This window comes from Cygnus olor, chromosome Z, assembly GCF_009769625.2.
Source record: "Cygnus olor isolate bCygOlo1 chromosome Z, bCygOlo1.pri.v2, whole genome shotgun sequence".
NCBI classification, from domain to species: Eukaryota; Metazoa; Chordata; class Aves; order Anseriformes; family Anatidae; genus Cygnus; species Cygnus olor.
Genome location: NC_049198.1, coordinates 43,918,610 through 43,940,399, shown reverse-complemented (window position 1 = coordinate 43,940,399; position 21,790 = coordinate 43,918,610). Strand labels below are relative to the sequence as shown.

Genomic DNA, 21,790 nt, shown 5'->3' with positions numbered 1-21,790 from the left:
CAGTAAATGGTATACTGGAAGTTCTTTAATGTATTTCAGAATAAAAGTTAATAGCTATATTGCAGCCTTTTGATTTTCATTTTACCCTTGGATATGTATTCAGAGTGTAATGTTAAAGTTACTTTAATTAGCCATGTAACGACTAGCTGCATGGTAGACCATAAAACAACCTTCTTGTTTTTCTTTGTTTCGTTTCTCCCCCAAGGTTTTGCCTTTTCTTGCTCTTGGAGTTGGTGTAGATGATGTTTTCCTTCTGGCACATGCGTTTAGTGAAACAGGGCAGAATAAGAGAATTCCATTCGAGGTAATGACAAAATGGGGAGTTAGGGTAAAAATTAAAAAAAAAAGGCTTCATATAGAAAAAGATACTTTATCCACACTGAGTAACAATTACAAAAAAAAATGTTTTTTTTTTTCCTAGAGATCTTTTCCTGATTTGTACAATATAAATTCTGCCCAAAATTTTTGTGGAAGTCAATGTAAATTTGGGAACATACTCAAATGTGAGTCAGACATTAAAATGATGAGTGTTTTTAATAGAAGAGCACAAACATTTTAGGGTGAAAACAAAGAGAAGGAAAAAAAATATATTTGTATTATGTTACCTTTATTTATTTGTTATGACCTTTAACTTGAGATTTTACTTTTTTTCTGTTTTTCTTCACTGTTACTTATAATTGACAATGACATTACAAAGCGTAACATATTCATGTTATAAAATCTAAGATGTCATCTTGTGATCTTTTCCTTTTAGTGACCTTTTTTATCCTCAGTCCAAAGTTTCATATCCAAAGTACAAATCATTTAAAAGTAATGTACACTTGCCCATCCTGTTCTGTACAAACAATGTTTTCCATGTGCTCTTTGCAGCTGGTTCAGCATGCAGTTACGATAACCTCACTCTGCTTCAAAATAGCCTATTGGGTTGGGAAAGTGTCCTGCGCTTATGTTGATTTCTGTCCTTTTTTTTTTTCCATGTGTGTGTGATTCCTGGGTTTGGGGTTGCTGGTTTTTTTTTTGTTACATCTATCTTCAAGATCTGTAGATATGTTATGTATCTGTGTTATCAATGCACGCTTATTTTGTCTGAAAAATGTTAAGAACACTAAGTGACTCCACTACTAGACAATGCATTCTAGTTAAATTACAAATCTATTTGATGTAATGTCAGTATCAGTTTAGTTGTGTCTACTGAAGGTAGAATCAGGTTTGATAATGTCTTCTACCCTTAAAAAAACATCAGCACTTAATGTGTCATATTCTTTTCTCCTGGACAGCATACTTAGTATATTTTTTATTGAAATACTCCGAAATGCACACTTTTATTCAGAATTTCCTTGTAATAGTTTTTCACTGTTAATGTGTTACATCTGTAGGATGACCCCTTCATTTGCAGGACATCACCTTATTCACATGACTTCTAAGATACACCATTTGTTTTGCAGGACAGAACAGGTGAATGTTTGAAGCGAACAGGAGCAAGTGTAGCCCTTACATCTATCAGCAATGTTACTGCTTTCTTTATGGCTGCCTTAATCCCTATTCCTGCTTTACGAGCATTTTCACTCCAAGTAAGTTTACATGCTGTTTTGTTAGCTCTTGTAGATTAGTCCCATTATGGGACTAATGATGATGATACCTGTTAGTGATAGTAGTGAATTCCATGTTCAGTGCTTCTGCAGTTCACTGAACCAACATGTAGTCACTGTCTACCATAGATCTGGGTAATAACAACAACTGTCTGCCCTTGATTGCGCTCCTCCCATTTCTCATGCCCGGAGTCTCTTGCATCATATTGGCAGGTGAAAGAACACCCTGTCCTACCACAGCTGGGGTGAGTTGCAAAAAGCAAGATGTGTGCATCTAAGCAGAAAAAAGCCACCAGAAAAATTTGCATTCTTATGGCAGTCAAAAGCATTGGACTGTCCTTTAGTGTATACTGTAACGTTCCTAAGTAGAAATTTTAATCCTTTAATTCAGGTTTGTCGAATTTGCTGCTTTTCAGAACTACAACAAAAGTTCAGTGACAGCAGCGAGAATGCATTTGCCATATTAATTTTTACTAAAACTTCTTTGTACTGCCTTGTTCCCAACATAATTTTAACAAAGCCTTGGAGAAAACTTCAAGAATTTTATATTCCAACTGCTTTGAGAGAAAATGTGAATTTTATGTGCTGAACCATGTATCGCTCTCTCTCCCTTTTCCTCTGTCTTCTTGTATTTGTTTGTGACAATATAACTTCAGGAAGATGAACTGTTAAGGGTGCTGAAGAAAGCTGCCTTTAAAAGCAAGGGCTCTTTGAAGAAGGCTTTGGGAGGTTCCCATCAGACACTGCTTTGACACACAAACAATTTATAGCAGTGTCTGACCTTGGTGCAGAGCAGGCAAACCATACTTTTTCAGTAGCCGTTTTTCTTCTGATGTAGTCTGGTTCTCCAGTCATTTTTCATTCTCCTTGAGCCCTTGGCTACCCAGAGGAAGCAAGGGCTGTAATTTTTCTTAATACATGTTGCAATTATTGCTGTTTTCTGAAATTTAGGTATGCCTACATTAAACTGTAAAATAGTAAACTGTTTATGATCGCAGCTACATGGCCAATAAGCATTAATAACTCATTTACCACTTTTTTCTCAATAGGCAATTTGGTAGTGAATAATAGAGGAAGTAAAGGCCTCAATGGTTTGCTGCACAATTGAGAAGCAGTTATGTGTGGCAACTAAAACTAGAGCTTTGGTCCTGAATGGTTAGAAGTATTTAGTTCTGCTGACTTGCCAAAACCTAAATGTCTATTCTTACAGGCAATGTTACAGTGGATTATTTTATATTATGGCAAAGACCAGTCTTAAGATGTGAAATATTTTTGAAGTGTAGTACTTCTAATTTTGGAAGAAGTGATTTATGTCTTTTAAATCTGTGGCCCAGAATCAAACATCCGACGTGTACCTTAAGCAGTTAATGGGATACTGGAGACCTTCTCTAAGAATCTGAGGAGAAGTCTTGTTTTCCTGTTGTCTAGCTTTGTAGTAACGGTGTTTTGCAGAAGTTACTTTAGCTTAAACATGTCTTGTAAGAAGTACTCAACAGAGATTGGCCATTTTGACCTAAACATACTGCTAAGCTGTCAAGTGAGAGCCGCCAAAATTATTTTTTTTCTTCTCTGATGAAATTTTGCTCAGCCTGTCTCTGTTCTCATTCTCCACATCAGAACGTGACAGGTTGCCTTGGGAAAATAAATGGAGACAACAGCTGTAAATGTAATCTGAATATAAGTTAGATATACCTTTCCTAGAGTCTTCTTGCCTGCTGCCACCATGTAGGCTGAATCAGTGGAAGTTCAGAAAATCCACCAAACAAAATGACAAACAAAAAGTTCTCGATGAGATTTCAACATATTCCTGTATGAACATGTTGACGTTATTCAGAATAAAAACATCGCGATCAAAGTTCTTCTTAAGGCAGTGATTAATATGGAATTTATGTGTAGGAGCACTTGGGTGTTCAGAAACTGATGTTTGAGTTGCTCAATCTTTTCTCACTTGCATCTGTAGTCTGTCTTTGGTCACAAATAGCAATGCCATGCATGTATCTTAAAGATGCAAAAACGTGCAAAAAAAGGGTAGCTGGAGACCTGTACTGAGGATTTATTGGAAATAGAGCAACATATGTACGTAAGCTAATATGACATTCCCAAAGCATCTGTTACTTGTTTTGTCCATCTTCATCAGGTAAAATCAGTGGTAGGTGAGGCATTAATTACAGCATTTAGAATCAGATAACTATGGCAGGTTTTGGTGGGTGGTCTGTGTTTATATATAGATTTCTTTATTTACAGTCTTTTTCCTCCCTCTCCCTCTTATTCAGCCTTGTTTAAACAAGGACTCTTTGCTGTCTTTGATAGCTCCCTAGCAAGACTTAGAAAGCAATGAAATACTGCAGTTTACTTTTTCACAGATGCTGCCTTCTTCTCATCTAGATAGTGAATTTTTAACAGATGGGCTTAAAAAAGGATTGCTCTTGACCTTATTTTGCTCTTCATACACTTTCCTTAAGACATTGCAAGATAATTGTCAAAGTTTCCATAACTTTTGAGGCCCAGTATCTGTAAAATAACCCAGCTGCTGAAGGAGAATAAATGGTTTCCTGCATGTGCAAGTCAAACTTTTATTTAGAAACTCACATTTTACATATCAATGCTTTGTTCTTTCTCAGCTTCTGTCCTGTTCTGCCAGCTAAAGCAGTTCATTGATACCTCTGAGTTTTTCATTTACTTCACAGAACTGCAAGTTTGCTGCTGTTTGGTTCACTAGGGTTAGCTCTTGCTGAGTTAGAAAAAAATGGAAATTGGTCATTTTGAAAGTGAGATTTTAAAAATGAATTCTGTTATGTGGATAGAGACTATTTTAGCTTTTTTAATGTTTGCATTTTTTTCATTTATTGATCTCATTAGCCCCTTATTTAAGCAGTTTTAGGCTCTGAGAAGCTGCATGTATCCCAAATATTCAGTCCCAAGAATAACCTGTAGGAGAGTGCTCAGGACTGTGAAGAAGTAGGTTCTGAATTTTCAGATACATGTCATCTCTTAAAATTGGGAGTTAGGTGGAAGAGAGGTTACCAAATAAATCCACTGAAAGTGTTTGAAGTTTGCTGTAGGAATGTCTTAAACATAGTACTTTTTTTTTTTTTTTTTTTAAGTGTAAACAAGGGAGGCATGGTAGAATGTAACTACCACTGGTCTGAATTCTTTCCTCAGACAGAATGTTCAGACACCTTTGTGGAATAAATTCCGCCCGAAAAAAGAGAAGGCATGGTTTCATAAAAAAAATCACATAACTTTTCTTGCTTACACCACAAACTTCCTCCCCATCAACAGAGGAGTGGTATAGATTTAGTAATGAGCAGAAGTGGAACTTTGCCCATTAAGTCTTAGCAGTAACTTTTTCCCTCATGGTAAGAATGACAAGTTTATTTTTTTTTTTTATTTTTTTTTGTAAATGTTAAAGTGCATTACCAGGTGCTGGTGGTAGGTTTGTGGACAGAAAGAATGTAAGTTTTTAAGCTCATTCTATTATCTTACTCTGCTCAAGCTGTTTGTCCCCCTCCTTTTACCCACATCTTTTAGCTTTCCCTGCTCCTGACATGAGAATTTAACAAGCAAAATTAAAGCCTAAGGGGAAGAGAAGGGGGGGCGCAGGAGGGGGAAGTGAGTCTGTACGCTGTCAGGAGGGAGTTGCAGATAGGCAGCAGTGGGGTGGAAGTTTCCCTGACAGACCTCCTCGTCTGTTCATCACCTCTGGCTATACAGCACACCCATTCTCCTTGGGTGGGCTGCCAGGAATGGCAAATAGCAGCACATACCTTCAGCAGGGCCCCAGCCTACCAGCTTGGCTCCCTTCTCCCTTGCTGCCTCCAGCACAGACTGCCATTCTTCTGTCTCAGCTAACAGTTGCAGCAGCAATCATATTTTTAGGCTGTGCGTTATGAAAAGATGCAAAATCAGAGCAGGTTTCTCAGAAAATGACCAATGTTTATACTGATAAATAGATATTTTTTTTAATTCCTTCTGATCTCATTTCATTGAATGCCCTCATTTACCACCCATGAGTAGGCCCTGTTTTTTCCCCTTCTAGTACTAATCTTACCTTTGTTGATTTCTCAAGAAGGAAGTCTAACGCCCTTTCCCCTTGCATTTGATCATTTTTCTATTAAGTGGCAAGAGCAGATGCCCTGTTCTGAAAAGTCCTAAGCATGCTTTCAGCATGGGTATTGCTAACAGATTGCCTATACTCTGGAAGCTCTGCTACCACAGATTTCTGTTGGTGCTTTTGCAGTGAATGTAATCGTTGCAGGTAGATGATGTTGCCGCGATCACATTTTTCATATCTTCCCGTTCCCAGCCATCAGGGAAGGGGAGGTAGTAGCTAATGCTGGGATACTGGGAGGGGAGGTAGTAGCTAATGCTTCACCTTCATAGACTGGGTCACCCTCAACGGTTCTTCCATCCCTCTCTACTTGTCTTAACTTGGTCTACTCCGTGTCGTGCTATTCCAGGTGCCCCTGGAGCTGGGGATGTGCAGCAGGAACTGGGAGGCATGCTCCACTTTACCAGGTCATAGGGTGACTTTTGCTGAGCCTACAAATAAGAATTAGTAGAAGAACAATGTTTCACCTATTTTATTCAACTGTGAAAACTGAGCACTGGTGCAACCTTGAAATGCTGGTGAGGTGGGTGGGGGAGAGAAAGGAGAGAAGTGTGGTGTTAAGCTCTAGGAATATGCTTAAATACAAACTAGAACAGAGATGGTTTTTTAAAAATAATTGACTTGCAGAGTTAGTACGTCGACACTGGCATGGCACATTGGAAAATCTAGTTAAATCTAGAAGATATACCATGCTAATAGGTAGATTTACTATTTGTAGTTGGAATAGTTTTGATTCTTCCTTAAAAAATGTATGTGAATGTAACTGACTGTAATGGCATCCCTGCCATACACTTGAGTATTAGTTCTCGGGTTTAGTGGCATTTAAGATTCAAAGATGTTGGGGTCTATAGAGGGAACTGGTAAGGCATGAACTATTTGTAGAAGTTTACAGAGAAGGATTGGAGGACTTAATGTTAGTTTTTCAGCCATGCAGGGAGAAGTAAGAACTAGAGTCAGGCCTCAGCTGAGGTTTTTGAACATCTCGGTAAAATTTAGCTGATAGAAGATCTTTGTTAGACACAACTAATTATTCATGTAATATGGGTGACTGAACTTTCTCTGGTTTAGAGGAAATAAAGGGAGTGTTTGTACGAACCAGGTCCAGCAAACACCTTGCTTGCAACAACAGCTATTTGTTTTTTTCTGGCAGATTCAGTTTATTCTGGAGAGGATCAAAAGGAAATCGCTTTATCTCAAAGTCTTGGCTATGACCTTAAATACCTTTCTGTGTGGATATTTATAAAACATGAAATAGTTATTGGATCTTTTCTCTCTAAGATGGTTAAGTGCTAATTAGGTTTTAAGTACTAGATAAACTCTGTTTTAGTAGTTATTTCTACAGACACATGGCAGGACCAAAATTTTACTTTAAGCTGGCTGGAGACAGCAAAAAAGAAGCACCAGTAAACACCACTTTGGTGTACAATATGTTTATGATTGAAGTAACAAGACAATATTTACATAACTGATTCTGTCATTCTCAGAAAACTAAAAATAGTACCTAGTCTTTTAATCATACTTTACAGCTTCATAACTCTCAAAATCATTAAGTAGGTTAATATATTGATTTTCAAAGGTAAGGGAAAAATCAAAATTGCATAATTTAGAGACACGTAGGTCACGAATTTTTAAAACATGAACATATATTCAGCTGCCAATTTTGAAGCCTGATTTTTCAACATCAAAACCAGACATTTATTTATTTTGGAAGAAGGAGGGCATGTTTATGTCACGTTCACCACTTCATTCTTGTAGCCCAACTTTAGTTCTTTTTTTTTTTTGACTGCTAGTTTGTATGGTTTCCCCAACATGAAATTGGGCTGCTTTTGAGATGCCTATTGCTTATTTTAATGGATAAAATATAAGGATTCTTTCTTTTTAACCTGATGATGACTGAATACACGTGTTTTTTTCAGTGTGTCTCCTACACTACTACTGTCTTCCAGTCCTATCTGTGCCCAGGCTTCCCCTTTTTGAGAGCTAGTTCTCTCAGCAATTCTGCATTACAAATAAATGCTCTTAATAATAATAATAGAAGCTGCATCACGTGTGTTTATGGAGATTCTCTGTGAATCTCTGTGTGGGAAGGGTTTGAATATGGTTTGAAGGTGGGTGTGCAGGGAGTTTATTTTTTTTCCTTAAATAATGTTCACTTTACAAATTACACCAAGTATTCTTCCAATTTAGGATGTATTCTTGTTCCAATTTAAGACTTCTTTTGGTAGCCTTGGTCATTAATCAAGTTCCGTTAAGCATGTTAATACATAGATTTACTATGTGTTGTTAAATTAATTTTGGTTCTTCTTTGAAAATAATAGCAGATAATCCCAAAATGTTACTCTTTCTGGCTAGACTTTTAAGTAAGTACATCAAGTGCATAATATTAAACTAAATAGAGCGGTTTCATTAAAATTTGATTAAACCTTTATTTCATTACTGATTTAATAATGTGCTTTAACGTTATTCTAATGTTTAAATTACTTCAGATCCCTTAACTTCAATCCTTGTTCCAGTTTTGCTTTTGCTTCCATTTTTTTTTTACCGTGAGACTCTGAATAGGGCACAATCTCATACCAAGGAGTGGTGATTTATTAACTTTGTTTTTCTGCTTTAAAAATCACAGCGCAACCACATCTCCAGGCACAGGCATATTAAAATATAAGAAGCTTAATGTTAAAAGAAATTAATTAACTACAATAGTACTACCACAATGGCACTAAAAAGTGAAAATGTACCTCCCAGTTCCCTCAGGGAGAAGCTTGAAAGCATCTGACACGTTGATATGATAAATGGGTGGATAGATGAGAACCGAAAGGAGGTTTTACGCTTTGTGAAGCAGATGCCCTACATGGGACTTAGTAACGACACTGCTTCTCTTATGATTGATCTCTAGGCAGCAGTTGTGGTGGTATTCAACTTTGCTATGGTTCTGCTAATATTTCCTGCTATCCTGAGCATGGACCTTTATCGTCGAGAAGACAGGAGGCTGGATATATTCTGCTGTTTCACAAGGTGAGAATGTGTGACAGATTGATAGATGAGGTGTGTCCTTTTTGTGGTCACCAGTCAATGCCACTGTTGCCAGTCAACTCCGTGGTCAATAGTGGGAGTTCACTGCAGCAGGTCTGTGCGTTATTGTCACGGTTTGATTTCTAGTGACTAAATTGTGTTTGCTACTATGTTTTTTACCTGAGGGGAAAAGTTAAAGTAAGTCTATCTGTCTCTCTCTCGTCACCTTTCGTCATCTTTGCTTTTCACACTCACCTTGGAGCAGACACGGTTTGGCTTTTTCATTTTGATATCAAAGAGAGAAAGCACTTTCTTAAATTTGTTTCTGCAGGAGTGGTTAGAACAGGGAACTGATCACAAGAGAGTAGTCTTGCTTTTTGTTTCTGATTCAGTCATGCTTTCACTGGATGGCCTAATGTACTTGGATTTTGGAGGCCTAATTGCTAGAAGTAGCAGACAATCAGGCTTTCCCTTTATTCTCCCATCTACAGTTGTGCTAAATGTATCAGAATTTGGGCCCATTTAGATAAGAGGCAATTCAGTTAATGCTTTGTATAGGCAAGCAACATTCTGAATTCTTCATTTTTTGGTGGATTTTTTCACTTGATGAAAAATACCTGATAGTGTTTTCCATTGTTAATTTGTCATTTCTTATTAAAGGAAGAGGTTTGTCTCTGGTATTATTATTTTTTTTTTTAAATAAACTAGGTATATGTTAGGTTCTTGCATAGACTAAAATAAAGGGAATGCTTCAAAGAAATACTTTTGTAATTTTGTCTCTTCGTGTAGCCCATCCTTCCTGGAAATTAATCCTTGCATATGTTTACTTCATTTTTAAAACATTCAGTGAGTGTATGGCAAGTGGTTTCAAGCTGCCTCCCAAACGTCTGAGATCTTATCCAGAAGGCCCAAATATTATTTAACAGTTACTTTAATAGTTCTAAACAGAAGAACTCAGTATGTCATGTGTTTACATTTTGATCTAAATAGCTTAATTCTCAGCATGGGCACATGGATGCAAACTCACGCATTGTGCATTCAGACTGTGTGACTACCTAGCTATTGACCTGATTAGCATGTGTAATTAATGGAGTTATATGAGTTGATGTCAATGTCTTCAGACAAATACTGGTTCCTTTTTTGCTGAGCACAAGAAACGTGCGCATATTCTCTGAGGCCTGCAATTAGAACCACGTCTAAGAAGTGTCTGCACATAGAGGTGCAGAAGAAAATCTATGTCAAAGCACGACACTTAATTAACTTAAACCATCTAATAGTAGTAAAAGCAGTTTCAGCCAGAAGCAGATTATCTAATCTAGTCTGAATAAAATAAAGATGTGAACAGATGTTTTTCTTTTCTCTTACAGTCCATGTGTCACTAGAGTGATTCAGATTGAGCCTCAAGCATATGCGGAAAATGACAATACTTGCTACAGTCCTCCACCCCCGTACAGCAGTCACAGTTTTGCACATGAAACCCAGATTACAATGCAGTCTACAGTGCAGTTGCGCACAGAATATGATCCCCATACGCAGGTGTACTACACCACAGCAGAACCGCGCTCAGAAATATCTGTACAGCCTGTGACAGTGACTCAAGATAATCTTAGCTGCCAGAGCCCAGAAAGCACAAGCTCAACGAGGGATTTGCTTTCCCAATTTTCAGACTCCAGTATGCATTGCCTTGAGCCACCCTGTACAAAATGGACACTCTCAACTTTTGCAGAGAAACATTACGCTCCATTCCTCCTAAAACCAAAAGCTAAGGTAACCAGAGAACAATTTACCTGTTTCTCAAAAATGGACTTCTGCCTTGTCTAGTAAGAAAACTATCCTGACAGTAATAATAAATATAAGGAATAAATAGAATTATTTTGGAGTAATAATTCATAATAATTTAAAGCTATATTCATACCTTTAAAAAATTATCTTTATAGCCATGTAGTGACATAGTTTTTAAGTTAAGAGAGAGGGTATTGCTGACTTTCAGTAACATAAGCTTGTGAACTGTGAAACTAAAGCCACTTTTTAACTTTGTTACTGTGTAAGTTTTTCGTCAGTGATATAGAGCCCCTTCAATAAAACACAGTTTAGCCTTGTCGTATGTGTATATGAAAAGAAAAGAAATGAAACTTTAGAAGTATGGTGATGGGTGCAGATTTTGATCCTGGTTCTTCAGCATGCTGTTGTGAATTGCTAGTTTCTTTAAAAACCTAACACCAAATGCATTTCGATTTTTTCTTGCAGATTGTGGTTATTTTTCTTTTCCTGGGTTTACTTGGGCTCAGCCTTTATGGAACTACCCGGGTAAGAGATGGACTAGATCTCACAGACATTGTACCACGGGAGACACGGGAATATGACTTTATTGCCGCACAGTTCAAGTACTTTTCATTCTACAACATGTACATTGTGACACAGAAAGCAGACTATCCAAATGTCCAGCACTTACTCTATGAACTTCACAAAAGTTTCAGCAATGTGACATACGTTTTGTTGGAAGAGGATAGGCAGCTTCCCAAAATGTGGTTGCACTACTTTCGAGACTGGCTGCAAGGTAAGAGGAAAATTGCATGAACCTTTCTTCATTTTTCAGTAGCAACCACTTATTCAATGTAGTAATGCTCCTGTCTTCCAGTATGACTACGCAGTTAAAGGCTGCTTGCATCAGGGGCATATCTAGGTTCTGATCTGATTTTGGACAATGCCTGGCTGTTTCTCCAACAGTTCAGTTCTGTGTGGCTAAGTTTACTCCCTGTTAAGAAAGTTTTGAAGCTTTAAAGATTATATTCTTGAGAGGCCATCTCATGCCATTAATTTCTAAGCAGCTAGTGAGGAGTTCTGATTTCTAATTAATGACTAAATACAGCCCAGTATCTTGGGAAAATAAATGTTTGCTGAGTGTTTTGAGAACAGTAAATGAAAAGTCCCAGTTCAGCAATGTATTTTGGCACAGGATTAACTTTCAGCACATGAGTGATCCTGTTGGCTTCAGCTGGGACTGCTGGCATGAAGAAAATTCAGTGTGGCTTAGGCGTTTTATTGGACTGGGAGTGCACCACACATTCTAGATTTCCAGTCAAGTGTCCTCACTCTTTCTGTGGTGCTGCTTTTTCTGAGGTGAATTGTAAAGGGTTGTGGGGAGACAAGAGGAGGCATGGCCTTTCAGGTACTATGATGATAATTAAATTGAAGCCAGCTTATTAAAGATGTTAAAGATATTATAATTACACGTGTTGAGACAAATAACTGTTTTGTATTTAAAATAAATGGTACAGTTACATCTCAGCAAATTTAACAGTTCTCTGCTGCAAGCGAACACGTTCTGCTTAGAAATATGCCTGTCCTACCTCTGCCTTTCTGTTGGAAGAGTCTACAGGAAGCTTTTTGCCAAGAGAAGAAAAAATTATGCTGATCTAGTGAAAATATAAATTTTAACCTTAACTGTTCACAGATAACCAAGGTAGCCAATGAATCTTAGAAAACATTTGCATAGCTGCCAGTATTTGGGGTATTTTCTTCCTTCTGAAAATATCCCAAGCAATATTAGAAAAGAAGAGGCATCTAAGTGACATGCATAATAAACAAAATTACCAATTTTCTTGTGTGCTCAATGCATTGATAAAATCAAGCAGAGCAGGGTCTCAGCTATTAGCTTTGTTGGTTTTTTGATGTTTATTACATGTATTGGATCTGTTCATTACAGTCTCCTTACTGTAAGTTTTACTTGAAATATTTTGCTCACATAAGCATATTGAGCTGCAAGGGAAGGCAAGACCAGCAGAAAGAAGGCAAGACCAGCTGATATGTCTTTCTGGATTGGAACCTTAATATACTTTGTAGCTTTGTAAGCAAGAATCTTTCTATATGCTTTTCCAAACTCTCATAATGCATCTGTTTATGTTATTTCTTTTGCGGTTATTTTTTCTGTTGTCCAAAACACTAGGGAAAAATGTGTCTGGTCCCACCCCTGTGGAACCCATGAAGTAGGTAGGAATCTGAGAAGATTGTGTTCACAATCTTCATGTATTAGTGCTGAATCTGAGCATAGCCTGCCAATGATAAAACGAGGAAAAGGTGCCCTTGGATCTGCTTCTTTGCTGTCTGCTCACAGCGAAACGCTGGAGGCTAGCCCACTTGGTGTTGCTCCAGGGGTTGTTCTGTGCCTCCTCTCCCAGGCCTTCCGCTTACCTCCCTGGATCTCTTCCATTTTGGTTGCCTTTCCATAATCACTTCCTAGTGCTAAGGACTGTCTGTGCGCCCCGCCGCCCAATGCCTACACATCTCCTCTGTGCTGTATGTACATGTTCATAAATGACCTTTCCAAGTCTGCACTAGTCTTAGGGGTGTTCCTGTTCTCTTCTTATTGCCCGTGGTTACTTTTCCCTTTCTGGTCCGTATTAGCTTGCGGGCCCTCCCTCCTCGCCCTCTTCTGTTCCCACACTAGAGGAGCTGTGGGTGTTCTAGTACCCTGGATGCCCAGAGCTAAAATGTTACATGGGAATGGTCAGGGGCATTCCCAGGATGGAAGTGTTGGCTTGTGGTGGTTGAAGTGGACGTGCCAGCTCTGTGACTGAAGGCACATTGTTTTGCCTGCTGATCACTCACGGATTTCAAATTAATCATTATGATTACTACTCAGCACTTAGGCCTGTATCCTTACCACTGTTCCCTACCTTCCCCAAGAAGGGGAAGGCATAGTTAGGACAAAACAGTTAGCTGCTTTGTAATGACACAGGGCTGTCTTTACAGATAATGCATTTACAAAGCAGTAAAGAAGGGTACAGGGCATTAATGTAAAGGGGGAACTAAACTGTTGTAGTAAAACAATTCCATTATAGTTATGGAATTATCTGAAGGTGCAGACGCTAATTAACAGAAAGATATATGGTCATTACCAAATGGTACTGAAGCCAAGGGAGTAAAGGATGGGAAGGCGAAAACAGAATTTGCAGACAGAATGCAGTTCTAGGCTGGATCCAAGCAGGATCCTTAAAGAGATGGGAATAGTTCTGTTGCTGCATTTTTACATGCTGGAGAGAGCAGGATAATTGAAGTAGGGGTAACTTTGAACTTAATGGCTAATTCGTACTGACTTCACTGGAGTACTTCAGTACTAGAGATTAATGGCTCAAGGTGGCCTTCTGACCATGTATATGCGTTGTCCATGCGTTTATGTGTATGCATTTGTCCAGCAGATTACAGAATGGATTGGAGGGAAGCAACAGCATATGAACAAAAGCATTTTTTATTAAGACAGCATCCTTGGTTTAGCCATACACTTCTAGTTTCTGCACAGTTGAGTGCCATCAGCCTAACACGCTTCTTTTGGCAGAGGTTCCCTTGTATTTGGCTTCCTGGTGTCCAGTCATATTAACATATTTTCTGCTATTGAAAATGCAACAGAAGAGAGTTAATACTAATCGTTCATTTAAACTGGGGATGTTAGCATTATTTTTGTAAGTGACTGAATGTAAATGAGGTAGCTTGAATTTCCTGGCTTGACATTAGGCTTGTTTCTGCAAAGAGTAATCTTATCTCACATTACATGGTGCCAGCTGTTCACGTGGGTAGGTAGGAATTGCTTCGTCACCTCCATTCCAGCATCCCACGTAATTTTGGAGGATTTTGCTTTTTTTTGAAGTATTAAGCAAAAGTCACTGCTAACATGAAAAAATCCCATACATAACATTTTAAAAATTCCCTTACTATTTTTTAAAACTTCTCTGCAGAACAGCATCAACAAGTTACTTTTATCTTTCTGACCAGAAACATTTCATTAATCTCAGTTATCTTTACAGTAGATTAAAGGTCTTTTAAATCATCGGTGGAAACAATATATAATAAATGTATTATTTGCTTTGTAAGCAGTGACTCTGCTATTATTTTCAAGGTGTTATAGGAAATTTTATTTATTGAAATTTTGAAATTCTCTAGAAATGAGACACAACTGAGTGTGGTTTCTTGATATTCTTTCCACAGACTTTCAGTTTCAGCAAGGTCAGTAATAGAATGGCCCAAACTGCAAGGTGGTTAAGCCATCTGAGTAATAAAGACATAACAGGGAACAGGTTTTGAAGGATGATCGAACTTGTAGGAACAGCGAAGGGGCAGAAAGGGAGAGATGTGAAAGAGCTGAATTTCCGTCCACTGTAGTAACATAAAACGTACGTGCCCATTTTTTAACATACCGTGTGACCACAGATTGGTAATGTTGCATGCAAATGAGTGTATTGGGTATTGTGTGTCAGTGTAGCCCTGTGACAGGAGCTGCACGTTAGTCTGGAAGTTCCACCCCAAACGTTGTCTAGCATAGCAACTTGTGTGCTCCTCTTACTGAAGGAAACCATTTCTGCTGTAACTTAAAAGTCAAGCTGTTCTTTGGTGGTCCCTCCATTTACGTGATGATTATGATAGCAGAAATGCTCTCACCTAGCCACTTCCTCAGAGACTGACACAGAGTTGAGCTGTGTTATGGAGGGGTGGATTTGTATTTCTGCACATCTTTAACAGTGTTTTCCCCACTCTGAGGGCACGAGTAGGCAGTGCTTTTTAAAGGAAGGCTGCGAAGCTCCTTTGGTGGTGTCAGGAAGCCTGGTGATGAACCGTCCTCCTCCAGGTGGCACAGCGGCAGATTTGCCAGGCCCTCTGCATGACTTTGTTCCCCACTTTCTGGCTTTTTTTGGGGGGTGCAATTTTGCAGGACAACATGGGAGGCAGTTTTCTCAGGGAGTGGGGGAAGAGTTCGTCAACGGGAGCAAGTACTCAGGCCCGGGGGCGGTGTCAGTCAGGCCTGTTTTCTCTTCCAGCACTCTTATCTTCTTACAGCTGTAGCTAACCTATCAGATCTGTAATGATGGTTTTCATTACAGCTCCTCAGTGCAGCTGTGAGGTGGGCTGGTGATTTCCAGCACCACCACCACCACCCCCTGGCCTTTTCCTTCCCTTCCCTGGACATGCGGTTTGTCATCTGTTCGCACAGAGCCTCCTTGTACCGGGCTGCGGCTTCCTGTTCTAAATCTGATCCAAATTTGTGCCGTGAGGTGTTCCCTCCCCCTTAAAGGGTGGCAAAGAGGAAAATAACAGTTGAGAGTGAATAGGTGTTGGCTGTGATCTTTACATGTGCTGGCAGCAGATCCCACGACTTGTATTAGCTACACAAGTTGAACAGATGGAACAAATTGACAAAATCATGTTCACTCACGCTGCGCTCGAGGAGCAGCTGAGTTGCTGTTTGAAGTTGGAAGTTTGAGTGTGTTTTTTTTTCCCCTTGTAGTGGAATTTCTGGTTATATCGTAGGAGCTGTTGCCTCGGTGCTCTGCAGTAGCCCAAAACAGTTAATGAGAGTGGTGTGTGTCCTCCTCCTCCGTGCCCTAATATTCTTGGCCAGCATTTTGGTGGGGGGGGGGGGGGGGGGGGGGGAGCACGGAGAGTGTTTCTCTTCCAGATAATGGACTAAATAGCTCTCTGTTTTTAACTCTCAGGTAGGCAGTGATGTTAAATGAGCGCTGAACCCAGACCCTTCTGTTTTGGCACCATCTGTGTTAGCTTTGTTTTGAGGAGGGTGTATGTGAAAGGGGCAATAAATGAGATACAGTTATGGATTTTGTGTGTAATGATTCTGGAATTGTAGTTCATGAGGGTAAACACTTTTTATTTTAGTTTTAATTCTTCCCAAGATATTTCTCCAAGCAGAGTGCTAGGTTGCTGTGTCACATCTAGCATTCCTGTCAGGCAGTGCTGAGGCTGTACAAACTCAAGAAAGTCTCTGAGAAGGACACTTGACCTGAGAGTCCTAATCCTACCTCAGATCTCCTGTATGCATTGAGGGTAGGCTGGTTACTCCAGCGCAGATTGCATCTGCGGTATGCTAATTCACTTTTGCTGGTCAGCACAATGTGGGAAGAGTGTTGAGGCTTCTCCCTTACACCTTCTTGTTTTCCTGCCTTTCTCTGCACAAAAGACAGGACGTGGAAGTGGTACTTTTACCTTACCATACTGTGAGTGAGTGAGGAACCCAAATCTGGGAGGGTGTGGGTGGATAATTTGCTTCCTGCTTCAGCTACACAGGGTCAAAGTTTACATTGAAAAAAGTCATTCTTCTTTCTTTCTACCGGAATTTGTTTCTGATTGATTTCTTATCTGTTTGTTCTGTCTTCTTCTTGACTTTCTTAACTCTTCAGGACTTCAGGATGCATTTGACAGCGACTGGGAAACTGGGAAGATCACTTACAACAATTATAAAAATGGATCTGATGATGCTGTTCTGGCTTACAAACTCTTGGTACAAACGGGCAACAGAGCAAAGCCCATTGACATCAGCCAGGTACTGTATCAGAGTCCATACTGGTTTATACAGGAATGCACAAGTCATCAGGGGTGGGGAGAGATGGAAAGAGCATGTCATAGTCCCTTTTTCATCTTTAAGAACTGAAATACCTGAGTTATACCATTCTGCATGGCCTTGCCGACTTTGCTAGAGCTATGTATTAGCTACAGTCTGGCCTGTGTTGCAGAGTGTTCAAAGTCAAGACTGGGAATGCCTGTCCTTGGTAATTACTGGGCGGATTGTGTTAAATGGTGCTCCCGTCTGAAACATACTCTCTGTTCTCACTGGAGTTGTGGAGGATGCATTGCTGCATCCATAGATGGAACCTGGTTCTACGTGAGACATAGAGCCAACATCAGCCTTGTTGTATTAAGAGGCATTGCTGCTGGTTTGAATCAAGCTTCCTTACAGGGTCAGTTTTTGCTCAGCTTTTGCTGTGGTTTTGCATCTAGCATTTCTAATCATTTGCTTAGTTCCTACCAGTTTATTCAAAACCTGAATTTTAAGGAAGGATGTTGATGAATGATAATATCATATTCTTGTACTGTCATCACTAAAAAAAGATATACTGTAGTAGAACCAGCAATGGCAGTTGACTGAGCTGCCTAAATAGAATACGTCTGACATGCTTTCATAAGGTTATCACAGGATATGACTGCTGTAGCCATTGGTAGGTGGAAACACATTAGGTTTGACTCCTTTAGCTAAAATTGTACTTAAAACCTCAAAGAAAAAAATCTGCAATAATTTAGCTTCTCCTGTCCTAGAATCCCTATTGACTCACTGTGCTTTTAGGCAGAAAAACAGTCTTTCTAATGAGCTTCTTGGCAGATCTGCTTATTGTCTTTCTCTCTTTTGCTGGCATTAAAGGTGAAAGATTTACAGAGTACATTGTTCAAAGTTACTATGGTGTGTAAAACACACGGCTGTATAGCAACATGCAGCATGCTGTCAGGTCTGAATGAAGCTTCAGCTATGAATTAAGGAAAGAAAGGGGGTTGAAGAGAGAACCTTTAGTGAGGTTTTGTTTAGCAGTGTGTACCAGGTACGTGGTGGAACAAATGTGATTGGACTACAGCTGCTGATATAATTTCCTGTGCCTGGGAGGGAGAAAAGTGTGGTGCACCCACAGGGGCTGAGCCCTGTACTATGCAGTTCCAAAGACAGCTTGAAGACATACAGTTGTTGCATATCCTGTGGATTAATTGAATCCAGATCTTTGGAATCCAGCTTTTTTTTAACGGCTGTCACTGTTGTTTTTCATTTCATTAAAAAGACCTGAAACTGGAGCCCAGCCAGAATTTTAAATAAACAAAACAAAACAAAAAAGCAATACTTTTCATCCACAGAGTCCTCTGTCAGAGCCCTAGCTGTGCAGTATTTAGCTTCAGAACCCTAGAAGAGTACCACTGCTGTTTACCCCACAGATACAGTTGCCCACGGTGACCCAAATAGCATAGGGCACTCGTCTGCTTTCTTGATGCTGGGCATTTTCTGAATACATAGGTCATAGGAGGCAAGTGTTAGCAAAATTTATACAGATGTTGTTTTATTTTTATAGCTCTCCTCCATTTACTGGGTGGCATTTCCTTCAGTGTTAACAACAGAGGTTAACTGCACACAGACGTGTATAGGGACTCTTGCCAGATTTTCTTTCCCTTTCTTTAAATATGTTTCTCCAACTTGGTTGTTTTTCACTCTTGGCTGCAGGCTTTTAGAATTCAGGTTTAATTGGTTCAGTCTATTCTGGAACCGGCTGCTGATTTAGTGGTTATAGTAAATACTATCTGAGTATTAATTTATAAATAACCACTTTCTACTGTCACTAGTTCTTTTTTAGGTTTCTTCTATATTGCCCAACAACAGTTCAGTGATAAGTCACTTCAACTGAAAGCTTATACTCTTTGTTTTTCCCCTCCTATATATGTGTCTTTTCGTTGAAAGTTTTACAGCAAGAGCCCCAGAAACAAAGCTCATTTTGAAAGGCTTCTAATTTTTCCATTTTGCAGTTGACTAAACAGCGTCTGGTGGATGCAGATGGAATCATTAACCCAAATGCTTTCTACATCTACCTGACAGCCTGGGTTAGCAATGACCCTGTGGCCTATGCTGCCTCTCAAGCCAACATCCGGCCTCACCGCCCAGAATGGGTCCATGACAAAGCAGACTATATGCCAGAAACAAGGCTGAGAAGTAAGTAACATTTCATCTTAATGTCTTACAGTTTATATAAGTGCCCCCACTCCTTCCTTCAAGGACCAGTAACTCTCTAGTTGGTTGATGCTGTACAGGGCTCAGAAGCATAAACAGAACAATATATTGTGTTACTCTGTAGCCTCAAGAGACAAATGTACCATTGCAAATGTGATGCCACTGCAGGATTTTATCATGTTGAAAAATGAGTTTTATAACAGCTTAAAGCTCTAAAAACTGGTAATAAGAATTGCTTTTTAATGCTGTATGATAGTTTTGTGAGAGAAACCTGGAGATTGCTTGAAATTGCTGCTTGTGTCACTCCAAAGTATTATCACTCAGGTTATATCATGCTTGTCCTCAATTCTTAATACCCAAGGGATTTTTATCAAGTTAGCTCATATGTCTAAGCTACCAACACTGGTATGGTACAAGAGCTGCTTAGGTAGGGGGGCAGTCCTATTCCATGCTGTTTGTTTTTTCCTGAGTAGTAATGCTAGTTTGCATTGCTTTGCTTCAGCTTTGAATTTATTGGGAAGATTGCTAGTTGGACACCGGTGGAGAAGCGGAGAGGGCATGTGGGGGAGGCCTGGTGCACTTGGAAATGTGATTGGGTAACAAGCTAGCTGTGCTTCAGTGGATCTGAACCCTAGAGCTTTGTGGCAGTCAGCCAAGTCTTGTCTTAATGAAAATTTATAGTTGAGATTATAATAGGGCAAATCATGTTTAGCAAGTCAACTGAATGACCCTGCAGGGTCTGGAACACACAACGGCAGTAACGAAATGCTTGTTGTGGAAGCTTTTTTTTTTTTTTTTTTCTTGTGGTACAGTAGACTTAGCACTGAGCTTAAAAAGAAGCATGGAGAGCTTTGGTTTGTCAAATTATTAAAGGATAAAAGGTTATGTATTTCCTCACTAAACCATTACTTTTATATCAGTGCTTTTTTCAGTCATTTGCATCAGTAACAAAACATGGATTTCTGAATCTGAATTTCAAAGTATTCAATGGAAATCTTAAAAGCCAACCAACCTGACTGAATATCACTTTCCTCTTTTTTTTTTTTTTTTTTTGTCAGTGGACCTCAATCAGTCTCAGGGAAATGACCTTTAATTTCAAAGGAACTGCACTTGCATAAAACATCTGGATAAAATATTTAACATGATGTGATCTTCAATTTTCTGTTGCAGATAGGGACTTTTGGCAATCTGTTCAGTAAAAAGCACTATATAACTGATGAAGCTGAAACACATTGCTCTTAAATTATATAAAATTGTTTGGGAACTTAATATAGACTGGTTTCATCCCCTTGTATTGCAATGTAAAGTATAGTCATCTCCTGTATTTAGAGTTTTTAAAATGTTGCTTGCTCCAAAGATGTAAAATTTAAATTCAACACCTTTAAACATTTTGCTATGGAGATTGAAGTGTTTTGTTAATCATGCTCTCTGTGTATCTTCTTCCCAAACATGCATTTAAACATTGCTATCCTTTTCTCAGTTCCAGCGGCTGAGCCCATAGAATACGCTCAGTTTCCTTTCTACCTCAATGGATTGCGTGAAACTTCTGACTTTGTGGAAGCTATCGAGAAAGTGAGAGCTATCTGTAGTAACTACACCAGTCTGGGGATCGCCAGCTACCCAAATGGTTACCCGTTTCTATTCTGGGAGCAGTACATTGGGCTTCGTCACTGGCTCCTCTTATCCATTAGTGTGGTTTTGGCTTGCACGTTTCTGGTGTGTGCCCTCTTCCTCCTAAACCCCTGGACGGCTGGGATCATTGTAAGTTTATTATAAGGGTCTTTGTTGAAGTCAAATTCCTTTCAGCATAGCTCTTGCTGTAGTCGGGAAGGTTTTGTTTATGTCTGGGCCTCTGGTGGAGTATGTATATTGCATCATTCATTATATATTTATTCAACTTGAGGGGGTAGGGTTCACGCTAAAGGTACAAACCTCAATAACCTTAATCCTTTGGCCACCTCTTTTTTTGCAGCTTTAAAAGTTTCTTATAAAGGCACATAAACTTTTGCCCTTGCTTAGATGCATACTAACATGGGAGATAAAGACACAGAGGAAAATTAAGAGTTTTGTTAAAGTTGCTTGTAATTATTTATTCCTTCTCCTCTTCTATCAAACAATGTTAGTTCTCAAGGCAGTTGCTTGTGACTAGCTTGCCTGTAAATTTTCCTACTAATTTCTGAATGCAGTCTTTCTGGAAAAACTGAAATGGTTAGGTTGTACAGTACACACTGTGGAAGGAGTGTAACTGGGCTATTGATGAGAAAGAGTCATAAAATTCTAAACTGAAGAGAATACTCCTCCATGCTTTCTGCAAGGCACCATAAGTCTCACAGTAAACATTCAAGTTAAATTGAATGATGAGGTTCCTATGTTTAAATTCCATAAACTGTCGTATGGTTTATAAAACGCCAGAAGTAGAAAAGCATAAAATGGTTACTAGTTTTTGTAATGTACGTTTATACGACAGGTATGTTAAAAGGTAAATGTTTAGTCTAGAATATTTTTCATAGCACTTAATCAAGCAATTTATGTTATTATTCT

At 39.1% G+C, this 21,790-nt stretch overlaps 1 protein-coding gene across 4 annotated transcripts in view; it reads left to right on the top strand.

Moving 5' to 3' along the window:
* The window catches only part of PTCH1 (patched 1), a 72,411-nt gene that overhangs the window by 35,564 nt on the left and 15,057 nt on the right, over positions 1–21,790 (top strand). For all 4 annotated transcript variants that reach the window (XR_005815251.1, XM_040541117.1, XM_040541116.1 and 1 more), the window contains exons 11-18: positions 206–304; positions 1,446–1,571; positions 8,594–8,712; positions 10,077–10,476; positions 10,957–11,266; positions 16,893–17,035; positions 19,048–19,231; positions 20,730–21,010. Coding sequence is in view for 3 of the 4 variants with exons in the window: in XM_040541117.1 (XP_040397051.1) it covers positions 206–304; positions 1,446–1,571; positions 8,594–8,712; positions 10,077–10,476; positions 10,957–11,266; positions 16,893–17,035; positions 19,048–19,231; positions 20,730–21,010 (1,662 nt within the window). In the remaining variant the exon portion in view is untranslated. The remainder of the gene's footprint in view (positions 1–205; positions 305–1,445; positions 1,572–8,593; positions 8,713–10,076; positions 10,477–10,956; positions 11,267–16,892; positions 17,036–19,047; positions 19,232–20,729; positions 21,011–21,790) is intronic.